We start from the raw sequence: 18,911 nt of genomic DNA on the forward strand, positions 1-18,911 counted from the left end.
ACAGAGCAAGAACTTGTCTCAAAAATAAATAAACAAATAAAAATAAAAATTAAAAAATGCATGCCTAAAGGCAGGCCCTGAGCTTCCTACAAACCAACATAAAGAATGCAACATGCTAGTTACATGATTCCTGAGGTTTTATTTTGGCCTTATTTTTCAGAAAAACAACAACAACAAAACAATTGTCCCCAGTACTACAGGCTGAGAAAAATTTCTCCCATGGATCCTCAACAGAAGACGCTGTGCAATATAGTTACCTAACATAATGGCTAACGTTTAGTGAGAACTATTCAAGCATTTTGTCTACCTTGTTGCCTTCCCTTTCCCAAGAAGGGCTCTTCTGAGTTGAGGAAACTAAGGCTCAGAGAAGTTCAGTAACTTGGCCAGGCCATACAGCTAATGAGTGGTGGTGCTGAGGCTTATGGAGTCTGTTGGTCATCTAAGTCCCTGCTGTTGACCACTGCTTTATGAACAACAACTGGAATAAATACAGTCAGTTCCATGTGCTATTTCTTATAACGAGTTCAACAGCCAATGATAAAAATGTGTGTCAACAAAGGAGCAGGTTATCTTCAAACTGGAAGCCTAAAGCATTACTTGAAACACAACTTAAATTTCTTATATTCAATTCTTATTTTGTACTTCCCACTAGTAAATTACTAGGAATAAAAAAAATACGGATGTTCTTTTCAAAGCTATAAATGTTTCTCTAGCAAATATAACAGGTCACATTTTCAAAATTCTGTGTTTTCCCTCTTATATAGATCACAGCTCTCACACAGATGATAAAGGGTTTTCTCACTGCCTGTGAGAATTAAAGTACAGTTGTCCATTATAGAAGCTTCTTTTTAAAATAGACTGCCATCTTTCATCAAATGTTTCAGCTCTGTGGAAAATAACTTAGGTTTTTTCCTACTTGCAAAAGAAATGTTTCCACTTGAAACCTGTTTGAAATACGGAATAGGCTATATAGTTCCATCAAAGAAAAGCTTATTACTTATTTGCATAGTATATTTCTTTTGTGTCAAGTTGAACAGTGGTATTAAGTGAATGCCCACAAAGCATCTTAAAGGCTAAGGAAGGATTACACTAAAGGCTAAGCTCTGAGACAGGTTTATGCACCTTGCAGGGCACTTTCCTTGGGCTTAACATCTTTTAGCCTATCTGTAGAGGATATCAGAGGGCAAAGTTTCTGTCATGAAATAGGACTAATCAACTTAGTTGAATTTGTATTTAAAGCAAGGTTAAACTGAATTAAGACCATTTTTGAAAGAATTGTCAGATGTATCTTTCAACCTGCAGCCAGAGAAGCTTCTGCAGTTGAAGGCCAGAAAGTCTTTGTATGGTTCTTCCATCTGCAATATCAAAGACAAGAAGCCTTCGTAGAGGATGTAAGTATGTAACTCTACACATTGATTAGTCCAAAATTGAGGCTAGTTACTCTGAGTAAAATGTTGCACATATAAAATAAAAGGACATCTTTATCATGAAGGAAGAAATGCTTAGGTTTATGTGTAAACTTTATTGGCTCTATTACTAACAGCATGTGAGCTAATAAATTCCTACTTGACTGATGTTACTAACAAGCAAAGATGATATACAACTCCTGCCAAATAAACACTGCCTGGTCTTAGTTCTTGGAGTTTTTTAAGTGAAAGTAAAATGAAGTTTATTTAAGATAAAGTCAGTTCAAAGTTGTATGTAAATTTACTGTTGTTTTATTATCTTCAAATAGATTAAGTACCTACCTCTATGTGTTACTGCTCTATATTTACTATACATTATTATTTTAATGTCCCCCCATTACTACAGATATCTATATTCCAAAAATTGTCATGAGGTATGAACCATGAAATGTCAGAGTAGAAAATTTCAGAAAAACATTAAGGAACAATCATTGATAATCATGAAATAAAATCTATATTGATATTCCTTAATTCATTCTTTAAGACTAACTAAAATACCTACTATTCAGTTCCATTATATGAGTACTGCTAGAGTTTCACTTTAGTCTCTACAGATTTGTATATAATGAACTTTGTTTCACAATCTTTTGAAGAAAGTGAACATAATTTACACAAAGTGTAGTTGCACATAAATTATGTTGAGTCCAGTAGAAATTACATAATTTTGACTTATTTAATGATGTCAAAGGTTTACCTTTTTCATTACGATATTTGTAATTGTGCCTAGAACCTGACATTTCAAGAAGGCACGGATGGATCTAATGAAAATGAGCTTCCAGAGTAAAAAGAAATAAGAAGTGAGAGTAGCCAGCACATAACCCACTGTCTTCAATGCTTTCCAGGGTATGTGCTATGGTGAAAAGCAGTTAGAAAAGTACTAAAGCTTATGCCTTTAGGAAAAGTGAAATACATTTTAGCAGCACTGCCAAGTGCTTCAGTATGAACTGTCTTTCTAAAGTTCTCCTCTGTCCTTGGCAGAGATGGGAAGGGGAGCAAGATATGGAGAGACCAAGGAGAAGGCCTATTTGGGTTGTGCTCAGAGCAGAGTTGGAGCAGATGGGCTACAAAGACCTCTGCAAAACATAAGTAGGAGGAATTACTTTGGAGTTGTTGGGGTACTGCCTAAAAGAAGGCCAAGAAAACTCGCAAGAAGCCAGGCCTGAATTGTAAAGATTGCTCTCATTTTAATTTAAGAATTTACACGTATTTAGCTTACATTTATTTATCTCAGAACTGTGGAAACATTTAATTCTACTGATCTACTTTTCGCATACAAAAACTTACCAGATACAGCAGTTACTTAAAAATTAATTCATTTTAATGTATGTAATCAGAAAACATGCATCATACATACCATAAATATTCTACGTACAATTGCTCAAATCCAGGATTTTCTAAACTCAGATTGCACTGATTTTAATGAATGATCACAGTATAGCCAATAACAGACAAATATAATAAAATTGGCACCTGGCTCCTGGGCACTGGGAAATCATTCCGTGAATATCTGCTGATTTGGCAAGGGCTTTAGTTCATGAAGTTCGTGTTTTACTACTACTGCCCTAATCAGTTGAGACAGAATTAGCACTAGGTAAATCGTCTATGTGCTGCCTGGAGGGGTTTGTTGAGGGTAAGAGCCTGAAGACAGAGATTAAGGAGTCCTCATCCCCCTAATGTGCTGGGCATCCAGGATTAGAGCTCTGGGTCAGAGAAATCCAGCCTGAATGCAGACCTAAGCACCACTGCACTCCCTCACTTTGGGATTACCAGACACGCTCTGCACTGAAAATTTATATTCCAGTCTGCACTTTTACTTGAGCATTTCATCTGCTACTGCAAAGTGACCTTAGTTTACAATTTGTCTACATGTGTCTAAAATAGAAAGGGGTGCCCTGAAAATATGAAAGTTCGCATTTAAAGGCTCATGCTTGATCATATGACTCAGTAGCCTCAAAACAATGGTTTTAAGGCAACACAAATTTGGAGTTTCAAGTATCTACCTGGCTGATGATGGGAAAGATCAGATCAACCTTAGAACGTTGCCTTAATAGTATTCTGATTTTATTTTTGAAGCAAATAGGGCAGTGCAGCTATTCTGTATGATACTGTAATGGTGGATAAATGCCATTCTACATTTGTCAGAACCATAGAATGTCCAACACCAAGAGTGAATCCACACGTAAACTATGAATTTGGGGTGGCAATGATGCATCAGTGTAGCTTAACTGATTGTAACAAATGTACACTCTGATGCAGGATGTTGATAGTGAGGAAGCTGTGCACGTGTGTGTTGGGGGAAGATGTGAAAACTCTCTGTACTGTCCACTTTATTTTGCTGTGAACCGAAAATTTCTCTGAAAAATAAAAGTTAAAACTATGTAATTTGAGGTGCGTGCATGCTAACAGGCACAAAAGAAACTAGGCAATCCTTTTCTTTAAGGAAAATTTGGGCATCAGTCGATATGATAGTGATAAGTAAATAAGTACTAGTTCATAAGTGCAAGGATTAAACGAAACAAAGGAAGCAAAGTGGAGCCCAGAACTGTAACACACAGGAGCTGCAGATGCCAATGACTCATCGTCCTGCCCAGGGACTTCCATGACATGTGGACATTTCTGCAGGCACTTGGAATAGCTTGCGTTTTGGATTAAAATTTGGTGGATTGATTAAAAAACAATGAACCACCCCCCTGGCATTGTAAAAAGAAAGCAAGCCAGACCCAAGAACCATGGAATCAGAACAGATGTGGTACCAAGGATAGCTTTAATGGTACATTAGATAAGACTTGTCCTTTCCCATTGGCTAAATAGCACTGAGTTCTCCCACTTATTTCACATAACTTGTGACTAATGGTGAAAAAAAAAATCCTGCTGTTTTGTTGCAGACAATGAACCCTACAGAGCCTCATATAGATATGTCTAAGCCTGGCAAACCTGGTATTTCGGAAGAAAGGCACTTGTGCCAATTATTTAGTGGAATGACATTAGAAGTCTACCACATTGCCTCAATAGCACTAGTCACCGTTGCTGCCCTACCTTACATCTTCTTGGCCTCCTTCTGAGTTCACCTGCAACCATGGAAGTCATTTCCCATCTGAAGCACCTGCATCTCCCTTTCTCAGTCTGAAGGTTTTCTCCTGCACCACAGGAGCTTGTTGTGTCTAGCTCAAGCATAACCCATATGCAAAGAAGAACTGTGCCCTCAACCAATGGCCAACAGAAGTTGATGGGCCAACTCTTTGTCCTTCATGAGGACAATGCTGAGATGTGTACCATAGGTTTCTTAGAGGGCTCCCAGCAGGGTTGAGCACCAGTTGCCCACAGTGAAAACCCACACGTTAATTCACTCACCCTTTATTGACTTTTCCCTTCCTGGTCTTGCTTTTCTACTCCCTCACACGGGCTTTCTGGGATTACCTCCCAAATAAACTACTGTACTTAAGTTCTTGTCTTAGGGCCTCCTTTGGGGATTCCAAAGTAAGACAATCTCATCTCCTTTTGGTGATTCATCTCCACGGCTTTTCCTAAAGGTAACATGTATGAGGAAGAGAGGTGGTGAGCCTCTAAGCAATTCTTGCTCCTCTCTTTCTTCCTTTTTCCTTCTCCTTCTTCCTGACTTGTCTCAGACATCACATAGGATACAAGCTGAGCCATATATATATTATTATTATCATTATTATTTTTTTTTGGAGACAGAGTCTTCCTCTGTTGCCCAGGCTGGAGTGCAGTGGTGTGATCTTGGCTCACTGCAACCTCTGCCTTCTGAGTTCAAGCAATTCCCCTGCCTCAGCCTCCCGAGTAGCTGGGACTACAGGCACCACACCTGGCTAATTTTTGTATTTTTAGTAGAGATGGGGTTTCTCCATATTGGCCAGGCTGGTCTCGAACTCCTGACCTCAGAGGATCCACCCACCTCGGCCTCCCAAAGTGCTGGGATTACAGGCGTGAGCCACCCTGCCCAGCCTGAGCCCTGTATTTCTTAAAATAGCCTTATTGAGGAAAATTTGATATAAAAGACTTGCACCTATTAAATGTGTACAATTTGATGAGTTTTGGCATACGCATAATCCATGAAGCCATCACTTAATCAAGGTAACAGACATAGCCAACACTTCCTAAAGTTTTCTTGTGTCCCTTTGTTTTTGTTTGATTTTGTGGCAAGAACACTCAACATGAAATTTACCCTCTTAACACATTTTGACATGCACAATGGACGAACCTGAAGGACATTATGCTAAGTGAAAAAGCCAGTCACAGCAGGACAAATACTGCATGATTCTTCTTCTCTGAGGTGTCTAAAATAGTACAACTCATAGAAGCACAAAATATTATAGTGGTTGCCAGAGGCTAGGGGGTGATGGAAATGGAGAACTGTTGTCCAATGGGTAAAGTTTCTTTTATGCTAGACAAGTAAGTTCTAGATAACCGCTGTACAAAATAGAGCCTATAGGCCAGGCGTGGTGGCTCACACGTCTAATCCCAGTGCTATGGGAGGCTGAGGTGGGTGGATCACTTGAGGTCAGGAGTTTGAGACCAGCCTGGCCACCATGGCGAAATCCTGTTTCTACTAAAAATACAAAAAAATTAGCCAAGTGTGGTGGTGAGTGCCTGTAATGCCAGCTACCGAGGAGGCTGAGGCAGGAGAATTGCTTGAACCTGGGCAGCAGAGGTTGCAGTCAGACAGGATCATGCCATTGCACTCCAGCCTGGGCAAGAGAGCAAGACTGTCTCAAAACAAAACAAAACAAAACAAAAAACAAAATAGAGCCTGTAACATCAAAAATTCTATCTCACTCATAAGTAAGTTCAAACTTCTGCTAGAGACCATCAATTCATGACACAAATCAAAGTTCAACAATTTTTCAAAATGAAACACCAAGTAGTGTCCCCCATTGTTCTGTTGTAAATGGTCTAGAGGGAAGAAGGCAGCTGTGCACCGAATCCCATGGGGAGCACCTGAGATTGCAAGTTGCGGGTCAGGGTCCTCGCTAGAGTTATGAGCCCAGCCCACCTCTGACCCAGCCTGTGTTCTCTGCTGGCATCCTCCATGGCTTACAGGCACCTGGCAGAGATTTTTATTCTAATCCTGACTGTGTGGTGGTAACTAAACTCACTGAGGCCACTGTCAGAGAGGAAAGTATACTGACCTCACAGAAATACAGTGAAAGTAAATGGAGATAAAGAACTTTAATATGTATGTATGAATGGCAAAAGCTGATGTTAGGTGATCCATGGACTTGGATATCCAATTTGATCAGTGGGGTTAGGTCTGAAAAAGAAGCGAACAAAGTGATTGTATATTTAAATACCATTATATTTTTAGTATTTGAACCATGTGAATGAATTAACCTCTATTTTAAAAATTAAATCAAACACACAATTTAATCAAATACACACAAGGAAATAAAGGTCACTACTTTGAAAAGCAGAACATTTTCTTCCTAGTATCTTTTTCTTCATACATAGTTGCAGGTATCTCAGATTTTTAAAAACAATAAGAAAATCCAATTTTTTTTAATTTTTAATTTTTAATTTTCATGGGTACATAGGTGTATATACTTACGGGGGAACATGAGATATTTTGATACAGGAATACAGTGCATAATAATCACATCAGGGTAAACGGCCTATCCATCACTTCAAGTATTTATCATTTCTTTGTGTTACAAACCGATTATACTTAGTTATTTTTATTTTTATTTGTTTATTTATTTATGGTTTTTTTGTTTTTGAGACGGAGTCTCGCTCTGTCGCCCAGGCTGGAGTGCAGTTGCACAATCTCGGCTCACTGCAAGCTCCACCTCCCAGGTTCACGCCATTCTCCTGCCTCAGCTTCTCAAGTAGCTGGGACTACAGGCATCCGCCATAACGCCTGGCTAATTTTTTGTATTTTTAGTAGAGACAGGGTTTCACCATGTTAGCCAGGCTAGTCTCGATCTCCTGACCTCATGATCCGCCCGCCTCGGCCTCCCAAAGTGCTGGGATTACAGGCGTGAGTCACCACGCCCAGCCTGTTTATTTATTTTTGAGATGGAGTCTCACTCTGTCACCCAGGCTGGAGTGCAGTGGCGCCATTTCAGCTCAATGCAACCTCCACTTCCCAGATTCAAGCAATTCTCCTGCCTCAGCCTCCTGAGTAGCTGGGATTACAGGCGTGCGCCACTACACTTGGCTACTTTTTGTATTTTCAGTAGAGACAGGGTCTCACCATGTTGGCCAGGCTGGTCTTGAACTCCTGACCTCAAACGATCCACCCGCCTCAGCCTCCCAAAGTGCTGGGATTACAGTCATGAGCCACCGCACCTGGCCCTACAGTTAGTTATTTTTAAATGTACAATATATTATTGTTGACTGTAGTCATCTTGCTGTGCTATCAAATACTAGATCGTATTCATTCTATCTAACTATATTTTTGTACCCATTAACCATCCTCCCTTCCTCCTCCCACCCCACTACCCTTCCCAGGTAACCATTGTTCTACTCTCTGTCTCAGAGCTCTCAGATATTTTAAAAGTGGGAGTTGAGAATGAAGGAGAAGCTAAAATGACCTGTTCAACTAGTACTTGTTTTTATATTTAAAATCATTCAAAGGATATTAAAGAACAAGAAAATGTCAGGAAAACTGTCATCCCTTTAACAGTAGTCCTTTTTTCTGATCACTAGTTTCTGAAGGTAAAGCATATGAATATTTGTATTTATGTAAACTTGGCTATAATTTGGTCACTAGCTCTAATTAAATACAGTCTCGTGCAGTCTATATCCCTTCTAATTAGATATATTTTTAGACATTAAAAATATTCTCCTCCCTCATTTTCTGGTGTTAAATCTTACCAACTAAACAGGAATATTTTTCCAAAGATTGAACATATGGGAGAATTTATGCATTTGTGCCTCTGGAAATGTAAGAGCCAAAGTAAGTTGTAAGAAAGGAAGTTGGGGCCAGGCACGGTGGCTCACGCCTGTAATCCCAGCACTTTGGGAGGCTGAGGCGGGTGGATCATCTGTGGTCAGGAGTTCAAGACCAGCCTGGTCAACATGGTGAAACCCCGTCTCTACTAAAAATACAAAATTAGCCAGGCATGGTGGCCCGCCCCTGTCATCCCAGCTACTCCGGAGGCTGAGGCAGGAGAATCGCTTGAACCCGGGAGGCAGAGGTTGCAGTGAGCCAAGATGGCACCATTGCACTCCAGCCTGGGCAAAAATTGAGGCTCCATCTCAAAAAAAAAAAAAAAAAAAAAAAAAAAAACAAACAACAAAAAAGAAAGGACATTGGTATTTCTGTAATCTTGCAAAACAGGTTTAATTTTATTATTGCTTGTTGTTTGGTACGGTATTACCTGTGAACTCTGCAACAAATTCCAAGGGCATACTGATAAAACACTGAGTTCTACAATTGTATCTGGGGTTTTTGTGTAACTAAAAGCTTGGTGTAGCCAGTCTTCCCAAGTGTTGTGAAAATAGAAAAGGCTTTTATTGTGTTCAAGAAGAGTTCAAATAGTTCACAAAAAGCAGAGTTATTTGTCAAAGTGTCTATCTGGTTCTTTTTAGAACTCCATTAGTGGCGAGAGATATTGAAGACAAACCCGGTGATGGCTGTGAACCCTTTATTGACACCAACAGGGCAGCAGACAATCCCACTGATCCCCTCACCATTTGGGCCTCCAACTGTGGACAGGTATTTCTCTTCAATATAATAGTTTGATCAAAGAACAACATGGACAATCATTACGTTTTGGAATGATGTTAAGTCCAGTGTTGTTTTATTGCCTAATATTATTTCGGTGAACTGTGGTGCAGTAATTCAAGTCAAGACACCCTGCTGGCCTCACCTTCAAGACATCTGCTGTCATTTCTCCTCTGAGACCTGCTTGACCTACTCACTCAGCAAATAACTAATGAGCACATACTATATGACAGGCATTGTGCAGGTGCAAACACTGGAGTAATAGTCTTCTAGGGCTGCCATAATAAAATACTGCAGATGGCCGGGCACAGTGGCTCACACCTGTAATCTCAGCACTTTGGGAGGCCGAGGTGGGCAGATCACAATGTCAGGAGTTTGAGACCAGCCTGACCAACATGGAGAAACCCCATCTCTATTAAAAATACAAAAAATTAGCCAGACGTGGTGGCGCAGGCCTGTAATCCCAGCTACTCGGGAGGCTGAGGCAGGAGGATCGCTTGAACCCAGGAGGTGGAGGTTGCAGTGAGCTGAGATCGTGCCATTGCACTCCAGCCTGGGCAACAAAAGCGAAACTCCATCTCAAAAAAAATAAACAAATAAATAAAAATAACAAAATACTACATACTGGATGGTTTAAACAACGGAACTTTATTTCGTGGTTCTGGAGCTGGGAGTCCAAGATCAAGGTGCTGCAGGGTTGGTGTCTGGTGAGGTCTCTTTTTCTGGCTTACAGGCAGACACCTGCTCACTGTATCCTCACATAGCCCTTCCTAGTGTGCATTTGCAGAAAGGGATCCCTGGTATCTCTTGTTCTTAAAAGGACACTAGTACTATCGGATTAGGGCCCTACCTTTATAATATCATTTAATCGAAATTACCTCCTTAAAGGCCCTATTCCAAGTACAGTCACATTGGCGATTGAGGCTTCAACATGCTAATTTTTTGGTGGGGAGGGGAAACAAGTCCGTAACAACTGGGTACCCTGGATTTCCTGTGAAGAAACAATTCTTTCTTTTCAATAAAAAGTGAATTACAAGTATTTGGGTTGCACACTCTGGGAATAACTTACCTTCCCTTGTTTGTTTTTTGTTTAGAATATTTTGACATTCAGGAGAGAAAGCAGAACCCATTATTTATTCTTGTTTATGGTGTGTAAACAATAAAGTGGAACTTCTAGAGACCACTAAAGTTTAGAAAAATAAGTTGTCCACCCAGGTACTCAAACATTGATCCCAGATGGCAAACCCAACCAAAGTATGTCCATTAAATGAGAAAAGAATTTGTGGCCAGAGTAGACTGTTGGTCATGAAAAATCAGAGAGCAGTGTTGATTTATTTAAATATTTTTTTCCAGACATCCCTAAAACTTTCCTTTCCTGCTTTCTCGTTTTGTTGTCAGCTGGGTCAGTCCTTCATTAGTAGACTACTTCCCGATCATTCCACCATATTTCTCCATAAACTCATAAAGACTCCAGGACTTTTGTATTTCATTTTGGGGAGAGATGATAGAATCCCATATGGCAATAAAAAAATCTTATTGTCTCAGCCATGGAAACTGTGTACTCCAACCTCATTTTATCTATTTTATATCTTTTTGTTCTCAGAGAGGTATTGCCTTCCACTGTAGCTCCAACTGACCCAAGACAGTTTTGCGTTCCTTCCCAATTTGGATCCTCTGTTCCACCAAACGCAAATATGCCAAATGTGTTGTCCAGTCGGATCTACCCAGGTATGAGCAGTAGAAGTTTTGATCTCATCTGTGGAGTCATTTTGAACTGGATGGATGCATCAAGTTTGCCATCATTTTACTGCTAAATTTTGGCAGGACTGTGTGGTGGTTGTCTCTGTAGTCCCCACCTAGGTTCAGATCATGGTGCTACCACTGTGTGACCAAGTGTAAGCTGCTTAACTCCTCTAAGTATCAATTTATTCATGAATAACATGAAGAACTGCAGTATTACTATTTGTCTTATCTTACACATGAGGAACTGATAAAGTTATGAGGAGATTAGATCTGAGAATTAATGTGGCTTAAGGCAGTTTACATGGGCCTGACGGTCATAGTGAGAATTTGGCTTTTATTCTGAGTAAAAAGGGAAGCCATCAAGGGGTTTGAGCAAAAGAGCAACATGGTCTGACTTAAATGTTACCAGAATAAGTCTGGCTTCTGAGATGGGGACAAACCTGACGGGATCAAAGTTCTGGGAATAAACTGATGGGAATTAGTGGGCATTAGAAGAGCTAAAAGATTATGATGGCTTGGTCATGGATAGTGGCAGTAGGAATAATAATAAGTGGTTAAATTCTGTAATTATTTTGATTGTAGAAACAACAGGATTTTCTCACAGCGTGTATGTGGAAGGTGGAAGAAAGAGATACTAAGAATGACATCAAAAATTTTGGTGCGAGTAGTTGGAAAGATGGAGTTGCTGCTCATTGAGTTAAGGAAGATTGTGGAAGGAACAGAGTTCTTGCGGAGGGAGAGATATCAGAGGCTCAGCTTGCTCATATTACATCTGAGATGCCTAACAGACACTCAAGCGGAGAGGTCAGGAAGGCAGCTGAAGTGCAGGGAGAACGTCTGAGGACAACTTGGGGATATAATTTTGGAAGTAATCAACATATATAAGGCTAAATAAGATCACCTATGGAGAGAGTGTAGATAGAAGAGTTAAACGGAGCATCTCTGGGACCCACTAAGAGTCCAGAGACGAGGAAGAGCAAGCAAGGGAGAAGTAAAACAAGCGAGGGGAACCAGTGAGGTAGCAAGAAACCCAGGAGAGCATGGTGGCCTGGAGGCCACGGGAAGAAAGTGTGGAATCATTACATCAAGCTAATTACCATATGCCTTATCTGGCATATTTATCACCTTTTTTGTTGTTGTTGTTTGTTTGAGATGGAGTTTCGCTCTTGTTGCCCAGGCTGGAGTGCAATGGCACAACCTCGGCTCACTGCAACCTCTGCCTCTCCAGTTCAAGTGATTCTCCTGCCTCAGCCTCCCAAGTAGCTGGGATTACAGGTGTGCACCATGACGCCCGGCTAATTTTTGTATTATTAGTAGAGACAGGGTTTCACCCTTTTGGCCATGCTGGTCTGGAACTCCTGACATCAAGTGATCCACCTGCTTTGGCCTCCCAAAGTGCTGGGATTACAGGTGTGAGCCACCACGCCTGGCCATATTTAACACTTTTTGTGGTCAGAAGATTTACAATCATTTTACACTGGACTATTTTAAGGAGAGAGTGGGCAACTGTGTCAAGTGTGCCATTTGCAGAGCAAGTAAGATGAAAACTGAGAATATATCATTAGATTTAGCACTATGTGGAGGTCATCAGATATTTTGATATGAGCAATTTCAGTAGAGTCACGTTGGTGAAAACATGACTTCTGAGGGCTCAGGAGAGACTAGGAGGTGAGAATTTCTTCACAATGTTGAAGCTCAAACTGGTGTATCTTCTATCCCCCCCCAAAACCATATTCATAAGTTTATGCTTATCCCTGCTCCACAATTTCAACAACTCTTAACAGATGGGAGCAATGTGAAGGGAAAGCCTGACACAGAAAGAAATAGGACTCATGCCTGGGTCAGTGAAGAGACTGGCCTGCCTGGATTTGAGCGTGTTTCTACCACAGGTCACGAATCCATTTAACTGCAACGAGAGCAAGCATCCAAGCAAGGGCCAGATCTGGAACTGGGCCCACCCAGTAAATTGGTTCAAGGACCAAAGGAGACAGTCCAACAGCAGATCCTGGATGGAAGCCACCTGGCAACAATAACCCAGTAATCTGTAGCCCGTGATTACAGACAACGGGCCAATAGACTAGTAAAACAGCTGCACTGCAGGCCAGGCGTGGTGGCTCATGACTATAATCCCAGCACTTTGGGAGGCCAAGGCGGGCGGATCAGGAGGTCAGAAGTTCAAGACCAGCCTGGTCAACGTGGTGAAACCCCGTCTCTACTAAAAATATGAAAATTAGCCAGGTGTGGTGTCACATGCCTGTAGTCCCAGCTACTTGGGAGGCTGAGGCAGGAGAATCACTTGAACCCGGAAAGGGGAGGTTGCAGTGAGCCGAGACCACGCCATTGCACTCCAGCCTGGACTTAGGTCAGGTCTCCAACCTCAAGGCTGAAGTATAAGAGAGAGCATGGGTGAGATAAGGCCTCAGTCCTACAAAAACTGAGCTACTAAGTAAGTTAGCAAAATAGAAACTAAGACAGGGATCTGTTTACAAAACAGGGATGTTAGGTAGCAGTGAATTATACAACTGAACTAACATTAAGTTTGCTATTGCCTATTTGGGAAAGAGAACGTATAGGAGAAGGTTTCTTGAGACCAGACCTCAGAGGGTTCTAAAATCCAAGCAGTTAGTATTGTGCTCTCTAGACTGGACTTCTTGCACGGACTTTCTCTGTGTCCGTGGGCAGTATGCCATGAATTGGTAGCTTCATGCATGCCAGCTGTCTAAAAGAGAGTATCTCAAAGCCATTGAACTACAAAAAACCTAGAGCTTTACAGTTAGAAGGATTCCTGGTGATCACTTCATCTAACTCCTTTATTTTACAGATAACAAAGAACCTCATTTTTAAAAAAGATCTAGTATGATTTCTTTCAAGATAGATTATTAGTAGAAATTTAATACGCTCTACTGGCTTGGTGCAAAGTGAGTATAAAAAATTGTTTCTGGCCGGGTACAGGGGCTCACGCCTGTAATCCCAGCACTTTGGGAGGCCAAGGCGGGCGGATCACGAGGTCAGGAGATCAAGACCAGCCTGGCCAACATGGTGAAATCCCATTTCTACTAAAAATACAAAAATTAGCTGGGTATGGTGGCACGTGCCTGTAATCCTAGCTACTCGGGAGGCTGAGGCAGGAGAATTGCTTGAACCTGGGAGGTGGAGGTTGTAGTGAGCCAAGATCACACCACTGCACTTCAGCCTGGATGACAGACCGAGACTCTGTCTCAAAAAAAAAAAAAAAAAAAAAAGATTGTGAATCTTCTGGCCACAAAAAGTGATAAATATGTGAGGTGAGGCATATGGTAATTAGCTTGATTTAATCATTCCACAATGTATACACATATCAAAACATCATGTTGCACCCAAAAAAATACATATACTTTTAAAAGACCAAAAAAGGCACAGATCACGAGATTCACAAATCACTTCATCTTTTTCCTATTAAAGTATGGCAGGAAAATGCCACCAGTCATGAGACCAACAATTAAAGAACAAAAAATTATCTGGTATTTATCATGCTATCACCAACGTGACTCTAAGATACCGAACAGCAATGATCTGATACCATTTCCAAAATTGTGCGCAATTGCTGGGTTTTTTTTTCAGATACTGTTTTACATTGTTATATTTTATTTTATTATTTTCAAATGCATGTTTTTAATTTATTTGTGGGGTGGGATGGTGGTTTTCTTTTTTAAGGTTGGGGCATTTTACCACCTGAATCCATAAAGGCAGTGGCCAGAAGGAATGAAATGATTCAAAGGCATCATACTGCCAGGTAATTTGACAATGTTGTTTTATTTATTCTCTATTCATTCGCTTGCTCATTTATTCACTTGTTATCTTCGTATAACAAATGAATAGATGAATACATATAGCAAATAAATACACACACACAAATTACTTAAAGTATTTCAGGCAGATTACAAAAAGAAACATAGTCTGCTCTGCCTATGGAGTAGCCATTCTCTATTCCTTCACTTTCTTAATAAACTTGCTTTCACTTAAAAAAATAAAAAAGAGGCCGGGTGCAGTGGCTCACGCCTGTAATCCCAGCACTTTGGGAGGCCGAGGCGGGCGGATCACAAGGTCAGGAGATCGAGACCATCCTGGCTAACGCGGTGAAACCCCGTCTCTACTAAAAATACAAAAAATTAGCCGGGCGTAGTGGCGGGCGCCTATAGTCCCAGCTACTCGGGAGGCTGAGGCAGGAGAATGGCATGAACCCAGGAGGCCGAGCTTGCAGTGAGCAGATATCATGCCACTGCACTCCAGCCTGGGTGACAGAGCAAGACGCCGTCTCAAAAATAAATAAATAAATAAATAAAAAAGAAAGAAAGAAAAAGAAACGAATACAAACATGTATGCAGGTTGGTTAAGGATAAAAGCAAGATTAGAAATCACAGCCAGGTGCAGTGGCTCAGGCCTGTAATCCCAGCACTTTGGGAGGCTGAGGTGGGTGGATCATGAGGTCAGGAGTTCAAGACCAGCCTGGCCAAGATGGTAAAACCCCATCTCTACTAAAAATACAAAAAAATTAGCCAGGCATGGTGGCAGGTGCCTGTAATCCCAGCTACTCAGGAGGCTGAGATAGAGAATTGCTTGAACCTGGGAGGCAGAGGTAGCGGTGAGCTGAGATTGCGCCGCTGTGCTCCAGCCTGGGCAACAGAGCGAGACTCCGTCTCGAAAAAAAAAAAAAAGAAATCACATAGTGAAGCTAACAGTAGTATTAGTACACAGATTGCAATAGACCATCAGTGTCCCATAATTAAAATGCCTACGACTTCTCTGAAATTCATATTGGCATTACTGTCTTAAATGACTTCAATTTTGCACAAAGATAGGAGCCAAGCTTGCCAACCTGACTTCAGATTATGCCATCAGAGCTCAGACAACCCCATGTCAGCACAACAGTGGCCTTCAGCTGTAGTGCCCAGGAGAAAGAAAAGTATAACAATGAATAGGGTATGGCCCCAGAGTAAGAGAAGGCAGAGAGTCAACCTTCTCATCACTGAACCCAAAGGGGTCCAGTTGAGGACCAAAAAGCAAAGTGAAGTAAGCAAAACCACCAAGTCTTTCTCTCCCCTCTTCCCCAGCCACTTGCATTTATTTATAAATATTGAGACTTGCATTGTCTAATTGTCTTTCTTGAATCTCACTAAGATTATTCTGCAGGGTTTGAAAACCTCTCCCCGGTACTTTAGGTTTTTTGAGGATTAATCTCTGGCAAGGAACTAGCTGTGCTGCATAAGCCCCATCCCTGCTAAATTTGCCTCGTCTTTTTAGAGGTAACACTCTAAAGACTGACCTGTGGACTTCCATTGTGAGACTCAGACAAAGTTTCAGATCTTACTCAAAACTCTCCTTCCCAGTGACTTTGTGCGGGATTCATGTTTCCACCAAACAAACTTCAGATAAACAGTGTGAGGACTATTTTAGGGAAGGCAAGGGGTCATTAAAATTACATTTATAGTGGTTTTCTTGGGCTGTATAAAATATGTTGTTTCATTTTTAGGACAGAAATGGAAATGTATGCTATTTACCAGCAAAGGAGAATGGAAAAAATTAATCCCAAGGGACTAGCAGGCCTAGGGATACCCTTCCTCTATGGCTCCGGTGTCCCAGCTGCCCCCGCTGCCTACCATGGCAGGAGCATGCTCCCTGCTGGTGACCTGCATTTTCACAGAAGCACCCTCAGAAACCTTCAGGGAAACCCCATGCTAGTGGCAACCGCACCACACTTTGAGGAGAGCTGGGGGCAGAGATGTCGTCGACTCAGGAAAAATACAGGGAATCAAAAAGCTCTAGACAGTGATGCTGAGAGTTCCAAAAGTCAAGCAGAAGAAAAAATCCTAGGTCAGACTCATGCAGTTCCCTATGAAGAGGATCATTATGCAAAAGACCCAGAAATTGAAGCACCCAGCAACCAGAAGTCAAGTGAAACGAATGAAAAGCCAATGACAGCTCTTGCCAACACCTGTGGAGAGCCCGAGCCCGAGCCCGAGCCCGAGCCCGAGCCCACCCATAGGAAACCCTGGGGGTCTCACACCACTACCCTGAAAGCAAAGGCCTGGGAAGTTGGGAAAGAGGAGGCTTCAGAGCAGATTTTTGCAACCTGTGATGAAAAGAATGGGATTTGCCCTCCAGTTCCTCGACCATCTCTGCCAGGTGGGTGTCCAGGGGCCAATGGCAGATCCTCATTAACTACAGGTTGCCAAGTCCGTAGGTTACTACATAATAAACTGTAACCATCCTGCCTCTTTTTATCTTTCTTTTTCTTAATCCTGCTTGGAATTACCTTTTCTTAGCATCATTTTATTCTATCAGTGCTAATAAGCCATATCAGTGAAACTAGCCTCTGTTTATATTTTGCTCTATAGAGAATTTTCAGCAAAGGCTGGGAACGTAAATATCTTGGGAAACTAAATAGAATTTTAATTTAAGATTTTAATGTAATTTAGTGTTCATTTCTTCAACACAAAGCAGAGAGGCTTCTTGCTTCGAAGTGGGAATTCTATCTCCCCGGTATTTAAGTACATGAAAAAATAGGCAATTAAGCAGAAGTATTATCTTTCAGTGTCCGATACTGTTGATACTTTCAAATTTAAAAATACTAATGCACTTCATGCCAGAAACACACACTGAATAGTTTTCTAGAACTCCTTTAGATAAAAAAAAATTTTAAGACATAGGGATTGTGAAGGGTATGTAATACAGCCACCATACCAACTGTTTCCCTACAAAGTGTTAATTTGCCATTCTGATGAAAATATAGCTAAATTCTTGTCTCATCTCGAAAGCATGATAATCACCTATGACAAAAACGTAGTAACATTAATCTGGAGAATAGAATCCATGGGGCATTTCTGTTGGAATCTGAGAGAAGCTGGTGCAAACCTGGAACTTGTTTACTTACAATAAATGCTATCAGTAAAGATCTTTTCAGAGAAAGAAAAAGGAGGCAGCTGAAGCTTTTAGAAAACATCTCCTAGTAACTCTTAATATCCTGTAAGGAGTTTGCAAATCAAGACCTCTCTGGGGTGATAGAATATAAGGAAATTAATGTAACTATACATAAACCTGTATGTATTTTATGCCACAATTTCTTTCCATTTTAAAGGAATACATGCACTGGTTACAACTGGGGGGAATCTTTCTTTGGATGAAGATATTCAGAAGTGGACCGTGGATGATGTGCACAGCTTCATTAGCAGCCTTCCAGGTTGTTCAGACTATGCTCAGGTGACTTAATGTTTAAGTATTTCCATACAAGAAAAACAGTTTGAAATATTTTTCCTGCATAATGAATTAGGTCAAACTTGCATTGTGCCTCCAGAAAGGATTCCTACTAATCTCTCTTTTATATGCCTATCAGTGTCTACCCTGGGACAGGTCTGTGATTGGTGGAACTTGGGTCATACACCCACACCCCAGCATCAGGGGAGGCTGGGAAAGCTATTGTCTGTCTTTAGCTTCTTTCCTATCAAGACTCCTAAGAAGTAGGAATTCTCCCAAAATTAGAAGAAGGTTCAGAAGCTGAACATCCAGAAAGAATGGGAAATAATGACTACATTCCCTACTTATCCACATAGCAAACATTTTTGGAGCACAGACTTCTGGGTGAAAAGTTTTAGGTTACTCACTGTAAGTAACAGGAATGTATACTTCACTCTAAAAAGAACAAGAAGGCAATATCTGAAAGTAGGAAATTCATTATTTTAAGTTCTGTATTTATGCTGGGACGATATATAAAAATGCATACAACATATTCAATCTGATATAAAATACCATTTTAAAAAACTATAATGAACTGTCAGGGCAGTTAGAAACAAAACTAGCCTCACTAGTATTGAAAAATTTGTGACAGTCATAGGTTGGTAAAATTTTGAAGTTTATGTCAATGCTACAGTTTCATGCATATAGTTTACTTTTTTGAGTTATTTAATAATACAATTCTACGCAATAAAGTGCCTACTAAATCTAGTATCATTTTCTGGTTTGCATGTTAAAGGAAAAGAAAGCAA

The 18,911-nt window shown here is 40.8% G+C and overlaps 1 protein-coding gene across 2 annotated transcripts in view; it reads left to right on the forward strand.

Moving 5' to 3' along the window:
- The first annotated feature begins 1,141 nt into the window (after positions 1-1,141).
- The window catches only part of SAMD7 (sterile alpha motif domain containing 7), a 28,511-nt gene continuing 10,741 nt past the window's right edge, over positions 1,142-18,911 (forward strand). Inside the window, exons 1-7 of one of the 2 annotated variants that reach the window (XM_003256433.3) lie at positions 1,142-1,391; positions 4,922-5,021; positions 9,015-9,141; positions 10,754-10,878; positions 14,587-14,665; positions 16,403-17,055; positions 18,008-18,129. In XM_003256433.3, the coding sequence (XP_003256481.1) occupies positions 9,056-9,141; positions 10,754-10,878; positions 14,587-14,665; positions 16,403-17,055; positions 18,008-18,129 (1,065 nt within the window). In that variant the 5' untranslated portion in view covers positions 1,142-1,391; positions 4,922-5,021; positions 9,015-9,055. The remainder of the gene's footprint in view (positions 1,392-4,921; positions 5,022-9,014; positions 9,142-10,753; positions 10,879-14,586; positions 14,666-16,402; positions 17,056-18,007; positions 18,130-18,911) is intronic. The other variant, XM_003256434.2, reaches the window with a different exon arrangement.

The sequence above is a fragment of the Nomascus leucogenys genome, chromosome 11 (assembly GCF_006542625.1).
Source record: "Nomascus leucogenys isolate Asia chromosome 11, Asia_NLE_v1, whole genome shotgun sequence".
Taxonomy (NCBI): domain Eukaryota; kingdom Metazoa; phylum Chordata; class Mammalia; order Primates; family Hylobatidae; genus Nomascus; species Nomascus leucogenys.